Source organism: Mercurialis annua, linkage group LG7 (genome assembly GCF_937616625.2).
Source record: "Mercurialis annua linkage group LG7, ddMerAnnu1.2, whole genome shotgun sequence".
Taxonomy (NCBI): domain Eukaryota; kingdom Viridiplantae; phylum Streptophyta; class Magnoliopsida; order Malpighiales; family Euphorbiaceae; genus Mercurialis; species Mercurialis annua.
The window spans coordinates 2627467-2640690 of NC_065576.1; the positions used below are offsets into that span (position 1 = coordinate 2627467).

A 13224-nucleotide genomic window follows, 5' to 3' on the forward strand; every position below is an offset into this window, starting at 1 on the left:
TTTGCCAAAAATATATTAAGTCTAAATATTTTTTTTTAATCTAAAATAAAAAATGATGTACTTTACATATTATTTGAAAAAATCATTTAAGGCTTTAAAAGTCATGAAATTTAGCGTGTTTTCCAATTTTAACACAAATTTTAAAAATTCAGAATTGATTTGAAAAGTTTGAAATTGCAAAAAATTAAAAGCTGGTGTATTAAAATTTTTATAATTGGAAATTCGTGAAATACACTAAAAATTATAATTTTTTAAAAAAATCAGTCTTTTTTTTTAATATTATCACAGTATAGTAAAATTTATATATTTTATAATATCGTTAAAAAGACAAAACTTCTTTTATCATTATTGAAATGTAAACAAATATATACATGTACAAGAAGTTATATTATTTAATTATTTGACTAAATTTCAATATTTTTTTATTTTTCTAGAAGATTAAATGGATAAAAGTTAAATAATTTTTTGAGAAGGTTAATGGGTAAAAATTAAAAGTTTGAAGGTGCAATAGGAAAATAAAATAAGTTCATGGGTCAAATAGAACAAAATAGTGTAGTTCGGGGGTTCAATAGAACAAGCTATGCATTTTAATTATCATTCACGCGCTTCAACGCGTTTGAAAACACGCGTTTTTGCCACGTTGGATGAAAAAGGTCAGATCGGCAAAAAAATTACAATTGACGGGTTAAATAGAACAAAAAATAAAGTTAAGAGGTCCAATAGAATATCAAATTAGTTTAAGAGTCTCAGAGAATAAAAGTGTATAGTTTAGGGGGTCAAATGATGTAACACAATTAATTTATTAAAAAAATATTGCAATATTATAGGAGATAATAATGCCAATTATACCATTAAAATTTAACTATTATTAAGGACATTAGCGTAAATGTGCCTGTCCCCCTCCATCCGTGCTTTTATATATAGTATAGATATATATATAGAGTATAGATATATATATATATATATATATATATATATATATATATATATATATATATATATATATTACTAAAAATATAATTTTAAAAAAATTGAGGTAGGCCATTTTTATATAAAATAAAAAAGCTTTTTTTTTACTTGAGGTAATTATTTTTGAAAAAAAAAAACGAGGTAGGGCCAAGGCCTCCCATGGCCCTGCCTTGACTCCATCAGCGAATGTTAGGCATTTGATTAGGGAGTGCACAATTAATTTAAATCTAAAGTAATGGCAGGCATTTAATAAGAGATGCAATCGGTTTATGGTTCTGTTCAAAAATAAACTATTCAAAAAATGACTGATTATTAGAGGAGTAAAGTTTGATTGGTTCGGTTCAATTCAGTTCAATATGACAGAGAGATCCTATGTCTACAAAATTAAAAATATAAGGACTCAAATGTTGATAAATATAAGTGTAAGGATCTAATGGCAAAAACAGGACAAATACAGAGACTCAAATAATGCGTTATTGCCCAAAAAATATACTATATTTTAATACTATGCGATGAGTTGACCATTAATTTTCAATCTCATCCCTTGAACCACACCACCATTTTTAGTGCTTATGATCTAAAAAAGAAGAAAAAAATGGCAAAATTCACTGTTCTATTCAGTTCATGTTCTCTAGTAATGGCGGTAATTTTTGCTTACTCTGCATCTGTCCAATTAAATGATCCTGGTAAAGTTTTACTTGCTAATGTGTATATTAAAATTGTATTTAATTATCTCTTAAATTATCCTTTAATTACCAATATTATTTTATGTAGATTGGTATTTTTGGTTCCCTCTCTATGCCTGTGCTTGCCTAGTTAATTTGGTGAATTGGAGAATCTCCTCAGAAACATTAATTATCAGGAAAATTGCAAAAGTGACCCTATGGTTTGGTATAATCTTGTTTTTGAAGGTTGTAATTGAAGATTTTGCTGAATTTTGGTTATTAGATGTGAGTGAGAGAGTTGTGAGAGAGAAAATTGGAAGTGGGTTGGTTATCATTTCTTTGATTTTGCAATTGGAGGCATCTCACTCAAAACAATTTATGGCAAGAAGGGAAAAGGAATATGCAAGATATGTTAATTATGGTAAAATATTGGTTTATTTTTCTAGGCTAAATATATGTTTATGCTCTTGAACTTTAATATTCTGATCACTTACACACCTCAATTTTCGTAAGGCTTAATTGTCCAAAAATATCTCGCTTTTTTTACTTTTTTCATTTATAGTCCAAACTTTCAAAATCGTCAACTTTTGCTCAATTGTGATCATTTTTGTTCAAATTAGAGTGGGAAAGAATTCAAATATGCCCTTCATATTATTTCATATTGTTCTAATTTATCTTTCTATCGTCAAGAATTTCAAACATGAAGAATATACTTGAACCATTTTCTACTCCAATTTAAACAAAAGGCTACAATTGAAACTGAAAATTACAAACTAATTGACTAAAGTTGACGATTTTGAAAACTTGTATCATAAACGGAAAAAGTAAAAAAGGTGGATATTTTTCAATGGCTAAGCATCTAATAATTGTCATTTGCACACCTAAATTTATTTATTTTTTCATTATATTTAACCACATTCTGAGTAAATATATTTTTGGAAGGATTTACGCTCTCTTAGGCGTTTGTGGGACATACGATATGCTGATTAGGACAAAAGTGTCTATATATAACAAAAAAAGTTAAATTTATGTGTGTAAATAGTTATTGTAAAAGTTGAGACGTATAAGTGACAAAACTGTTAAACTTCAAGGTTGTAAATTAACATTTACTCTACTAAGACTAGACTAATTGTTAAAATTTTGGTGGCAGGAATGGCTATGTTGGTGATCTTCAGTATTGGACTTCCCTTTGTCTTCTTTTTAGTTAAAAAAGGAGAAATGAAATTCGATTAGATAAGTAATGGTAATAGCAATTCTTGTGTTAATTTTGCATGTTAGCCAAATTTGTAAACAATACTTCAAGTTCAAATAAAATGGAAAAATAGGCTTTGTTCACTTGAATAATATTTATTTACATGTTAATGGTGAGTAAATGACAAAAACATGGGCATGGCATCCAAAAATTATTAAAAACAGACCATTTATGCATTCCCATGAAACTTACAAGCTTCAAACAGATGAAACAGACCATCTACACTTCTAAGCCTAAGCTACTCAGACCATAATCAATACACTGCTACAGAAAATGGGAGATGCCAACAATGAGGTCTCCCCCTCTTTCCAATCGTGTACACATAAGTGAGAATCGACACTAACAGCTGCTACAGAAACCCTCGCCCCGTCTTCGTGGACTCGGTCATTTATGATGTTACAAAGTGTGCCCACTCAGAGAGCAATGTATGATACAGAAGGACCGGACCGATGAGTGCCGATACCTGATCTGACCTGAACGAAAGAGACTTAGATGTGTCTCCTGTCAGGATCGCTTATTTCCCGTATTATATGCAGATGATATCTCGAGATTATTAAGATTTAGAACAGGCGGCCTCTGCACTTGGAAGTTCCACAATGGCAAGGGTGTCCCTCTCCGGGCACCAGATTATACCGGAAATTGTATGTCAGTTCTTCGCCGCACGCTATCTGCTTATGATATCATAAAATCAGTAAATGTAGCATGTCACGCCCATCAAAGTACTGAGGACGATGAAGTTCTTTAGCAATAAGATGGTCCATTGTCAGCGGCTAAAGTTCGACAAAGATGACTTGCAATGCAAGTCAACTTGCGAGTGAGAAGAGTCAAAAACAGCATACTATCGTCCTACATTCTACTTCAAAATACATTGCGCTATAACCCAAAATAATTAATTTTCCTAAAAAAGCTTTTAAGTATACAAGTACCAAGACAACGTAATATAATATGGTCTTTTGCATATATGAGTTGTAATTTAATAATTCAGGTGAAACTGGGAAAAGAACTCTTACATCTCGACTTGCATATAGACCAATATGAACACGCTGAGCATCCATGCTATCCACAAGAACTTGATGGTTCACAAGATTAGGCAAGCAGCTGCCAACATTAACAGATGCAATATGTAATCAACAGGCACTCGTGGCAAGTAGGGTGTTCAAAAACCGAATCAAACCAAACTGAACAATCGAACTGAATCGACAAATTCAGTTCAGTTTGGTTTTGGATGTAAAAAAAATCAATTCATTTTTAGTACACACAGAAGCAAACTGAAAATTAACCTAACAAACTGGTTTAATTCGGTTTGGTTTAAAAAATTACATGCTAATAAAATTTGGTTCAGTTTGGTTTTGTGAACCAGAAAGTTTTTGGTTATTGATAAATACTTCTGTTTTCTAGTATCAGCAAATAATGAGAGCCTGAAGATTTAAGCGACAACCCTACCTGTGATTGATGAACCTTGATACATTCCCATGCTTGGTGGCATCAATTCCATACTTGATCTGTCCTCCAATCAATCTGCTCATGTCATTGGTTTGACCATCAATGTCATACATATAGCTACAACCTTGTTCATCGTATCTGGACGTCCAACAAAGAACATAACGAAACAGATAAGAATTAACACAACTAAAAAGGTAACTGAATCTTCAAGCATTTTTAACCTGCTACGCCTCTGGTTTGCCTCATTCTCATCCAAAATCTCCCCGATATACTCGCATACAAATGTCCCACTTAGAATTGGTTCACCTGTCCTGACTGCCCAACCCTGTAATTAACAAGCAAATGAGTTAATGTAAGGCTATAGAAATATCAAACAAATTGGAAAAAAATATACATACAAAAATTATTTGAAAGCATTACCTTATTATTTGTTTTGAAGACTTCCAACTTTACTCGTACACCATTTTGCAAAACCCTATTTGAGCAGGTTTTGCTGCACCCGCACATGTGATTACACTCGTAAACAAGGTAACCCTCCTACACAATTTTTTAAAAAGTAAAGAATATTAGTTTTACAAAGATTGCCAACTATCCGCCCTTATTTTCATACACGTTTAAAAAAGGAGGGGCTGGAAAGAAAGCAAACAAGTAACAATTTCTGGCTTGCTTATATGTTACCTCCAAAATAATACGCCCTTTATCGTCATATGGGAACCTGCCATGCATGGGTTTCCCATAAATATCGGTTGCATCTTCATAGTCATTATCAAAGAGATAAACATGATCACATCTTCCAGGGAAGCATGATGAATGAGGGCAACCACACCCTAATTGCAAACTCTGCATGTAAGTAATATGTTAAAACAGATGTGTTAAGCTGCTAAAGAAATAGTACATAGAATATATATTACACAATTTATTCATTTTCCGCTGTGTGGGAGTTGTAGTAAAATTCTTGGCTATTAGGGTCAATCACCCTAATACAAGAGATAATCATATACTGGTCCAAAACCATGATCCTAAATTAAGTAGCATTAATCAAACATTAAAAAACGCATAGAAGGATACCTCAATACCAGCATTTTGAGATTGATCCAGCAACAGCCTCGTGATATAGGTAAAGTTGTCCCAAGGCATGGGAAAATTAGTAGTCCGACCACTAGACGTGACATTAAGTGATGCTAACATATCCTCATCTACTACACATTTTATTGGTAATGATTCCTTCCCAAAGCTTATATCATTGCACAAGATGGTGACTTTTGTTCTAGGCCTGTCTGTAAAATCGTGCAAATCGATGACATAATGACACTCGTCCACTTCCCAATCATTGTTTGCGTGGACAGATGTATGTGCTGACTGTTTATCTGTACAGTTTTTTGTACGGGGCATCAAAGGCAACAATAGTCCTGGGTCTTTGAAACTCTTACATCCTCTGGGACAAATAAACCCATCCTGGTGCCACTGCACTCTAATGTTATGTTCACTACAAAGTTTGGCTGCCTTGAGATACAACCTCTCGGGCAATACTCCATATTTTCCCTCGAGTGAGGCCTTGAGACTCACCTTACAGCAAGTAGAGCGAGCAGCAGCTAAGATGTCAAAGTTATTAGGGCGAGGTTTAGTCTTCTGAATCTCAGAAAATAGTATCTTCGCGACAGATGAGCATTGGTATTCTGCCAATCTACCGAGAGCTTCTGAATCAGTAAGACGGGGCTGTATGCTAAATCCTCCGGTGGTAAGTGACTTTGATGCTTGAATGCGTTTCTTCAGAGCAGCATTACCCCTGTTCCTAATCCTAAACGTTGCTGCTTCCAGAACTTTCTTAAATCCAGGACGGCTAAGTCTGCCAGATTTTAATTTGTAAGCGTAATAGCGAACCCCTCTCTTCGGGGGCCGAGAACTTAATAGATTTGGTTCCATATGAGCAGCTTGATGATGCCGGCCAAGATCTGGAAGCAAATCAAATTTCAAGCCACAAAACCTGCATATGAATTTCCGGATACAGCATAAATTCTCAGAGTTATTTTCCACTGAAGCTGCAGTGCCCATCTCAAATTTCTGCTGAGGAGCCTCTTTCTCTTCTTCCAGGGGCAAACTCTGTTGTTGTGCCACTTTTGACAGCCTGAATTCAGCCGGATGGACAGAGAGGACATGCAACCATAACTCCTCAGAATTCCCAAAGTGACTGCCACAAGGAATACACTGGAGAAGCATGCACTGTTCAACAAATTCCACATGGTGTCTCTCCTGCACGTGACTTTCTAAGACTTTCCGATTAGTAAAAGAGTCGAAGCAGATGGCACAAGCATAACCCTTGAACAGCCATTGAGCTTCCTTTTTATGTTTGTCCATCCAGTGGTTGCCAAGCTCTTGGTCGTCAAGAAAATCCTCTGAGCAAAATTTGCACTTATATGGTGTTTCACCAACATGGCTACTATTATCAATAGCCAATGGCAAAACTGGCGGGCCTTCCATGACAGAAGGAGAATCATGTACATCTTCATCAGTACTAAATCCCCATATTTTTGTAAGTCTATCTTTTTCGGTTGAAACCAACTTCAATAAGAGTTCTCCAACACCAAAATCTTTAGAAGCTTCAGATAGGGCCCATTGCAGTTGAATCTCCATGGGAACTGGATTTCTTAGAGACATAATACTTTTGAAGAGTTTGTAAAAAAGCTCACAAGCTTGATGTAAACGCAATTTTTGAACCAGGGAATCGCAGTCCTTTAGAAGATCCATAAAGACTTCTTTTGGTATTATTCTACTTTTTCCATTCCTTGCACGCTTTAGCCAACTTGGAATGTGTTTATCACAGTACAATGAATATCGCTTCGGTGAATCCTGACAAGAGCTGTTATTATCAAATGGACTTGAGCCTATGCAGTGAAATACCCTTGTGCCACTATGATCTTGATTGGAATACTCAATCCTTTCAATTAATCTGGTCTTTTCATGAAAGGCATCTCCATCCAAGACTGAGACTGGCTCCACATGAAGAGGAATATCAACATCCCCAACCAATACAATGTCTTTGCAGTATGTGGTTTCTGAACGTGGAACAATCTCCTCATGCTTTCTCTTAAGAGGATTATCGGGTGAATTTACATTATCTGTTGTATCACTCCGAGGTCCGTGTTTTTTACAGAATGATGAACCTGGTAGAGAACGATGTTTACACCGAGTGCCAAGAACAGTTGTACCTTCACACATTGGAGTATTAACTGGAGGACTTGACTCTGCTTTGGCGGAGCTACCTATGAAACGAGAGGCTAAATGTACGCAGCAGTAAACATCACCATCATTTGCCCACCTCACACACTGCCTTCCCTTAGATTCAATAAAAGCAACGCACCGCCGATTTTTGTTTCCAGGATCTATGGTTTTTTTATCCGGGATTTCATTGATAGGAGTCCTTTCGACATCTTTAGCCTCTATGACATTAAAGTTTCTGGGTTCAACAACTATTTCTTCCCATCTATTAGCAACGCTGCACGGAGACTCTACAGGTACAGTTGCCTCTCTTACATCTTTCTCTTTAATTGTGCTTGATTCTATAGTTGTGGTATTCATATTATCTCGATTATTGAAAAATTCTGAGTCAATTTCAACAGTCATAGTTTGAAGCGGGCTGTTCGTCTCAACCTGGGAGGCTTGTGGCTCTGCACGGCGAACTTCAAGCTTAGGCCTCTTCCTGCTAACCTGAAGACTCACAGTTGAAGAACTGCCACTGCTCCTATGCTCTAAATCTCCACTATGAGATACAAAATGAGAAGTTGAGAAAAATTTCATTACTTCCTGCTTCCAAGTTTTCCGCTCAGATCCTAGCGTTGGCTGCACCGGGGCATTCCAAAGCGAGTTCACTTCATTCCAAAGGATAGATTCAGACAATTCCTAGATCAAGAAATAACAAGCATCATCACAAAATACAGGGTAAGAAATAAAAATAACGGCATAAATTGTATAACATGTGTAAGCAGCCAGAATCTATAGCACACCTCCCTCAGCAATTCTACAGATTCAGCACTTTGTGTAACCTGACACCGTTGCACCCAAGATTGAAAAGAATGCTCCAACCAGTCAGATCTTATGTAGCGCTGATATATCATCTGTTAACAAAGGAAAAATTGTATTACTCCATTATGCATAAACAAAAAACCACAGAAGTTAAAATTTAGACTACACATGAATAAAATAGTACAATTTTATATATTTTTTTAATCTATATTTCTGAAAGTCCACCAGGTTGTTTTTACTGGAAATTTCCCCAGTCAGTTAATGATAGAAAAATAACATTTTCGATGCAGTAAACTTACTTGTTTTGCCCTTGACGTACATAAACTCTAATGAAGGAAAAATCACTGAAAAAATTTGTTTCTTCTTTAAAAAGCAGGAAAGCCACACCATGAAATATTAAAATTTCATTTACGTACTTGACTGTCATCAGTAAATTTACCTTCGGAATTCTAGAGGATTTTCCATGCAAAACTTTCTATTATTTACAAAACCAGATTGAACAAGAACATAATTAACATATTAATAAATTGTATAACTAATCATACCAATCTTTCAATAAGATTTAAATCTAAATATTTAGTACCTTCAAATTTTTGCAAGAACTCAATAATTACAAAATATAAGTCTAATAAATAAATAAAAAATAATTGGCAATCATTAAAACAGATTTTGATAATTGACACAAATATTTGAATTTTATCATACATCATATGTAACGCATGTGATGAAACAAAAATAAATTTAAAAGCATACTAGGTCAGCCAAAGTGTAGTTATCTTAAGTGATCTCAGAGTCACAAATGTTATCTCCAGTCGGTGCATTTATCTGAATGCAGGGACTTTGAAGGGGATGTATAACAATCACATGTTTTTCAATTGAGATAACAAATTGGAGGGAAAGAATAATAAAATTTCTTGGCATAACGCATATTTGGATCCCTGCACTTGTCTTGTTTTTGTCATTGGATCCTTGTACTTCTATTTGTCAAAAAAGAGTCCTTACAGTTTTAATACACTTTCGATTTTATAGACATTGGATCCCTCCATCACGGAAAATGTTAAAGGTGTCGTTCAGACCAGAAAGACCAGTTTGGGTACTTAATGGCAACAAAAATATAAATGCATGAACTAAATTTTAATAAAGTTGAATATGAAACCAAATAAAAAACTTATCTCAGTCGCAAACGCGTGAAGTACACGCATTTTATTTCAGTAACTGAGGGACCTAATGTTTATAAAATTAAAATTTTAGGAACTCCATGTTGACAAATGAAGTGTAGGGATTCAATGCCAAAAAGTGGACAAGTGCAGAATCCAAAAATGTGTTTTGCCAAATTCTGTCAAAGGATTAGAAGCATACATTTTGAAGCTTCAAAAGCATTCTTCCGAGATCAGAATAACCACTACAACGCGAAGCCTCCATAGCAAATTCCTTCCAGACCATCACGTCGCGAGCAGTCTCTGTCAAAGCCTATAGAAAAATTTGACAGAACAAACATGAAGATATGAGAGCATGTAAAAGGCATTGACTGCAAGGGAATAAGGACATGGAAGAGTTAAAAAGAATAACCTCGGTATGAAATTGATCAATGATATTCAACATGCCAACAGCTAACTTTTTCATTATAAAACGCCGAGCGATATTTAAATCTTTAACCATTTTTAGGCCAATTTTATGTGTCCTGTATGCTATAGGATGAGGATATTCGATGATTGATCGGACAAGTAGCATATCTGCCCAGGAGTAATTCCTTGTGTTGGGGAAAAATACAACAAAATACTTCTTTCGATCATGAGTTGGTTTCGCTCTCAAAGTCGTTAGGGGCCAGTCTGCTCTTGCACATCTAATTCCTGCCTGCCATTTTCCTCTCCACTGTTCTCAGAGACGCAAAGAAATCTAATGTCAAAACCAAATTAGCATGTAAGGAAATTCGAGAAAGCATGACATTACATACCTTCACCCATAATGCCACAGATTCATCATGCTCTAGCCACTTGAGCTCCGAAACAGAAGACTCTCCGTCTCTACAGTTGCTCGTTTCACTTTCAATTGTGTCCACAGCTACTTGATAATTATCAGGGGCTTCACTACAATAATTGTTTGCATTGAAGTCATCATCTTCAAAATCCTGATAATCACCAGATAATCTTAGGCCGTCCACCTGAAATCCAGAACAGGAAGTTTCATTTTGATGCTCTTCAGAGACAGGCAATTTTCCAGCTGTCCCTTGGCCTTCATTTTGTCGACCTTCCCCATTTACTTGTAAGTCATTTGCCATTAGAACTTCTTTTCCATGCTCAAAGCCATTTGATTCTCCATCGAAAATGCCATTTTCCGCGCCTGAATTCTGCCGAGCACAATCAGCTTCTCCAACATTTTGAACGCCGGAACAAGGTAGCACTTCCATTATTACACTAAATTTGTCGTCCCCAATTAATGTGTACACAGTAATCAATTATTTCTGAACTCATATCCCTGTTCAAATAGCTCAATCCATAGATGAATCAGAAGCATGTAATGTGACATTGATAGTACAATAGCACATACCAACTAAATAGTTCAATTTCTGCATAGCCAATTTAAAAGTAACCATAGATCAAAAGGAACATTAAAAATTAACCAAGGTGAACTAAATTCAATATATGATAATGGGACATGAAAATGGCCTTAATATATAAAATTAAAAAGAACAGAAAAATTAGAATTCTCTATTTACAAAAATAAATATAAACAAGAAAGAAAGGAAATTGTTAAAACAGTAACTCTGAAGGTTTAGAGATATCAATAGTTCATATTAATTGTTATTTCATGTTGAGCTGATAACTGAAAAAAGTTTAAATTTATTACAATTCTTAAAAAGCAAACCCTCATTATAGTTAATTGCAATTTTCACAGCTCCCTGTCATCCCAAAATTAACAACTACTCACTCTCAAAAACTTGATATTGTTCTCAAAATACAATAATTCAATACATATAAACGAGTATCCATGTGTATAATTAATTAATATTCATTGAATTTCAAATGTTGATATAAAATACAAAAATTAAGACAAATCTACAGCAAGTATACTGAATTGAAGACCATCATATACGAGAAAACTTTGACACCAGAACTAAAGTTTAAAAAGTGATCGAGTTACAAATTAATTAAAAAAAAAATCAAATGCAGACAACAAGCATCATAGCTCCAATCAGAACTCTAGAAATTGCATGCAATCCATTACACTAAATATAGACACACATAAATAAAGATGCAAACTTTACATCAAGAATCTATATTATCTATCGTATACTCATGTACAAATAGAACCTATGCCACTGTGGCACTAACAAAACAACAATTCAGCACATGTAATAATCAGACAGCAGTTACCAAAATTCATAGACCCAGATTCTGTAATAACCCACCTGAAAAAGACTACAACTTTTTGCAGCTATAACCCTAATTTGCTATACCCATCAACACAATTCATCTCAGAAACCCTACATTATTATTAATTTATAATTACTATTAATTTTAGTAATTCAATCCCAGGCAAAACCCATGACCAGACATAAGATCAACATGTGAAATAAGCTTCACATTGAAGGTGGGTCCGATCCCAACTTCCAAAAAAAAAAAATTAATTTTTCTAACCATGCAATGAACAAATAATTTTAAAAAAGTTAAAAAAATCTCAAAATTGGAAATTTAGAAGGTGAATCAAACATGGGTTCTTTGATTTATGATAGAAAGTTTGCAGCTTTATAAATATTTTGAATTTTAATTAACTATTTCAAATTTTAATTTAATTTTTTCTTTTTTAGGGCACGAAAAATCGACTGCAGAAGCTAATAAAATGTGACATAACATTACAATAGATACATATACACGCACATAAATTCAAAAAAAAAGTATAGAATTGGAAAATTAAAAATTTAAGAGTGTGTGACAGACAATTTTGGAGTTAAAAATGTACCTTTAAAGAGTGAAGAACATGTTTTGCCATGGATGGTTTTTGGGTATGGCTTAAGTGTGATTGTTTTGTAATGTGATATATGAAAAAATTCGTTAATTTTTTGTAATAGTAAAAAATAGGACAATTATATCCCTAACAAATATGGGTAGCAGAGATATATATGTACAGCTTATATAATAATGTGTGTTTTTCGTGACCTGTAATAGTGGTCTGTGGCTTAAAAAACAAGTGAAATTGAGGGAATTTGGGTTGTGCCTAATTTGAGAGAAAATAGAGAGAGAGATAAAAAAAAAAAGGAAACTTTTGGGTAAGTATGTAATTAAAAAAAAATCTGGGTTGGTTTTGGTTAGCTTTTTTAAGCCAAGACTTTGGGGATGTAATGTAAGACAGAGACTACATGTTTATGTATGAAGTTGGGACGGATCTAGTTTGGGTCAAACTGTACTTGATTTTTTAAAATCTAGATTTAAATTCAGTTGGAATACTATTATGATTTAATATTTATTATTTAAACTCAATTTTTATATTATATTTATGTAGGTATAAATCGGAATTTTTTTAAAGCTACATAAAAAATTAAGGAATGGAATTCTCTTAAGTTCATTTGAACTTGAGAGGGTCATGTTTACAATCTACACCGTTCATTATAAGATGAACGGTGTAAATTAATTTAATTAAAATTGTATTTTTTTGATCTACACCGTTCATTTTATAATGAACGGTGTAGATTGTAAACATGACCTCCTCAATTTCATTTATCAATCCAAAAATTAATTAAATTTTACTCGTATTTAAAATTACTTTAGAATATGAAAAAAATTATATTTTAGCTATATTTTAAATATTTTTATTTAAATTTTTAATAAAAGAATATTCTTATTTTATGCACTAACATTGATAATTACAATAAATCTT

General features: G+C 33.8%; 2 protein-coding genes across 3 annotated transcripts; one reads left to right on the forward strand and one right to left on the reverse strand.

The window, feature by feature from the left end:
• Nucleotides 1-1479: 1479 nt before the first annotated feature.
• Nucleotides 1480-2969, forward strand: LOC126655098 (uncharacterized). Its single transcript, XM_050349098.2, has 3 exons — nucleotides 1480-1655; nucleotides 1744-2055; nucleotides 2785-2969. The coding sequence occupies exons 1-3, from the start codon at nucleotides 1565-1567 to the stop codon at nucleotides 2865-2867; spliced, it is 486 nt and encodes a 161-aa protein (XP_050205055.1). The 5' UTR covers nucleotides 1480-1564; the 3' UTR covers nucleotides 2868-2969.
• LOC126655097 (histone-lysine N-methyltransferase SUVR5) lies at nucleotides 2949-12582 on the reverse strand. 2 transcript variants are annotated; one of them, XM_050349095.2, is made up of 12 exons: nucleotides 12310-12582; nucleotides 10304-10824; nucleotides 9919-10221; nucleotides 9709-9819; nucleotides 8331-8441; nucleotides 5398-8226; nucleotides 5008-5169; nucleotides 4750-4866; nucleotides 4551-4654; nucleotides 4330-4467; nucleotides 3897-3984; nucleotides 2949-3554 (listed from the first exon to the last, which is right to left on the reverse strand). In XM_050349095.2, the coding sequence occupies exons 2-12, from the start codon at nucleotides 10754-10756 to the stop codon at nucleotides 3447-3449; spliced, it is 4524 nt and encodes a 1507-aa protein (XP_050205052.1). In that variant the 5' UTR covers nucleotides 10757-10824; nucleotides 12310-12582; the 3' UTR covers nucleotides 2949-3446. The 2 variants fall into 2 exon arrangements, with proteins under 2 accessions (XP_050205052.1, XP_050205054.1); XM_050349097.2 differs by lacking the exon at nucleotides 12310-12582 and adding an exon at nucleotides 11759-12081.
• Between the last annotated feature and the right edge of the window lie 642 nt (nucleotides 12583-13224).

Bases quoted from the DNA above. Each gene is read 5' to 3' on its own strand.
- LOC126655098 (XM_050349098.2), top strand. From the start codon at position 1,565: ATGGCAAAATTCACTGTTCTATTCAGTTCATGTTCTCTAGTAATGGCG. The intron at 1,656-1,743 runs GTAAAGTTTTAC...TATTTTATGTAG, and splicing joins TGTCCAATTAAATGATCCTG to ATTGGTATTTTTGGTTCCCT. The intron at 2,056-2,784 runs GTAAAATATTGG...TTTTGGTGGCAG, and splicing joins TGCAAGATATGTTAATTATG to GAATGGCTATGTTGGTGATC.
- LOC126655097 (XM_050349095.2), bottom strand. From the start codon at position 10,756: ATGGAAGTGCTACCTTGTTCCGGCGTTCAAAATGTTGGAGAAGCTGAT. The intron at 5,170-5,397 runs GTATCCTTCTAT...ACTTACATGCAG, and splicing joins CTCAAAATGCTGGTATTGAG to AGTTTGCAATTAGGGTGTGG. The intron at 4,655-4,749 runs GTAATGCTTTCA...TGTTAATTACAG, and splicing joins TCTTCAAAACAAATAATAAG to GGTTGGGCAGTCAGGACAGG.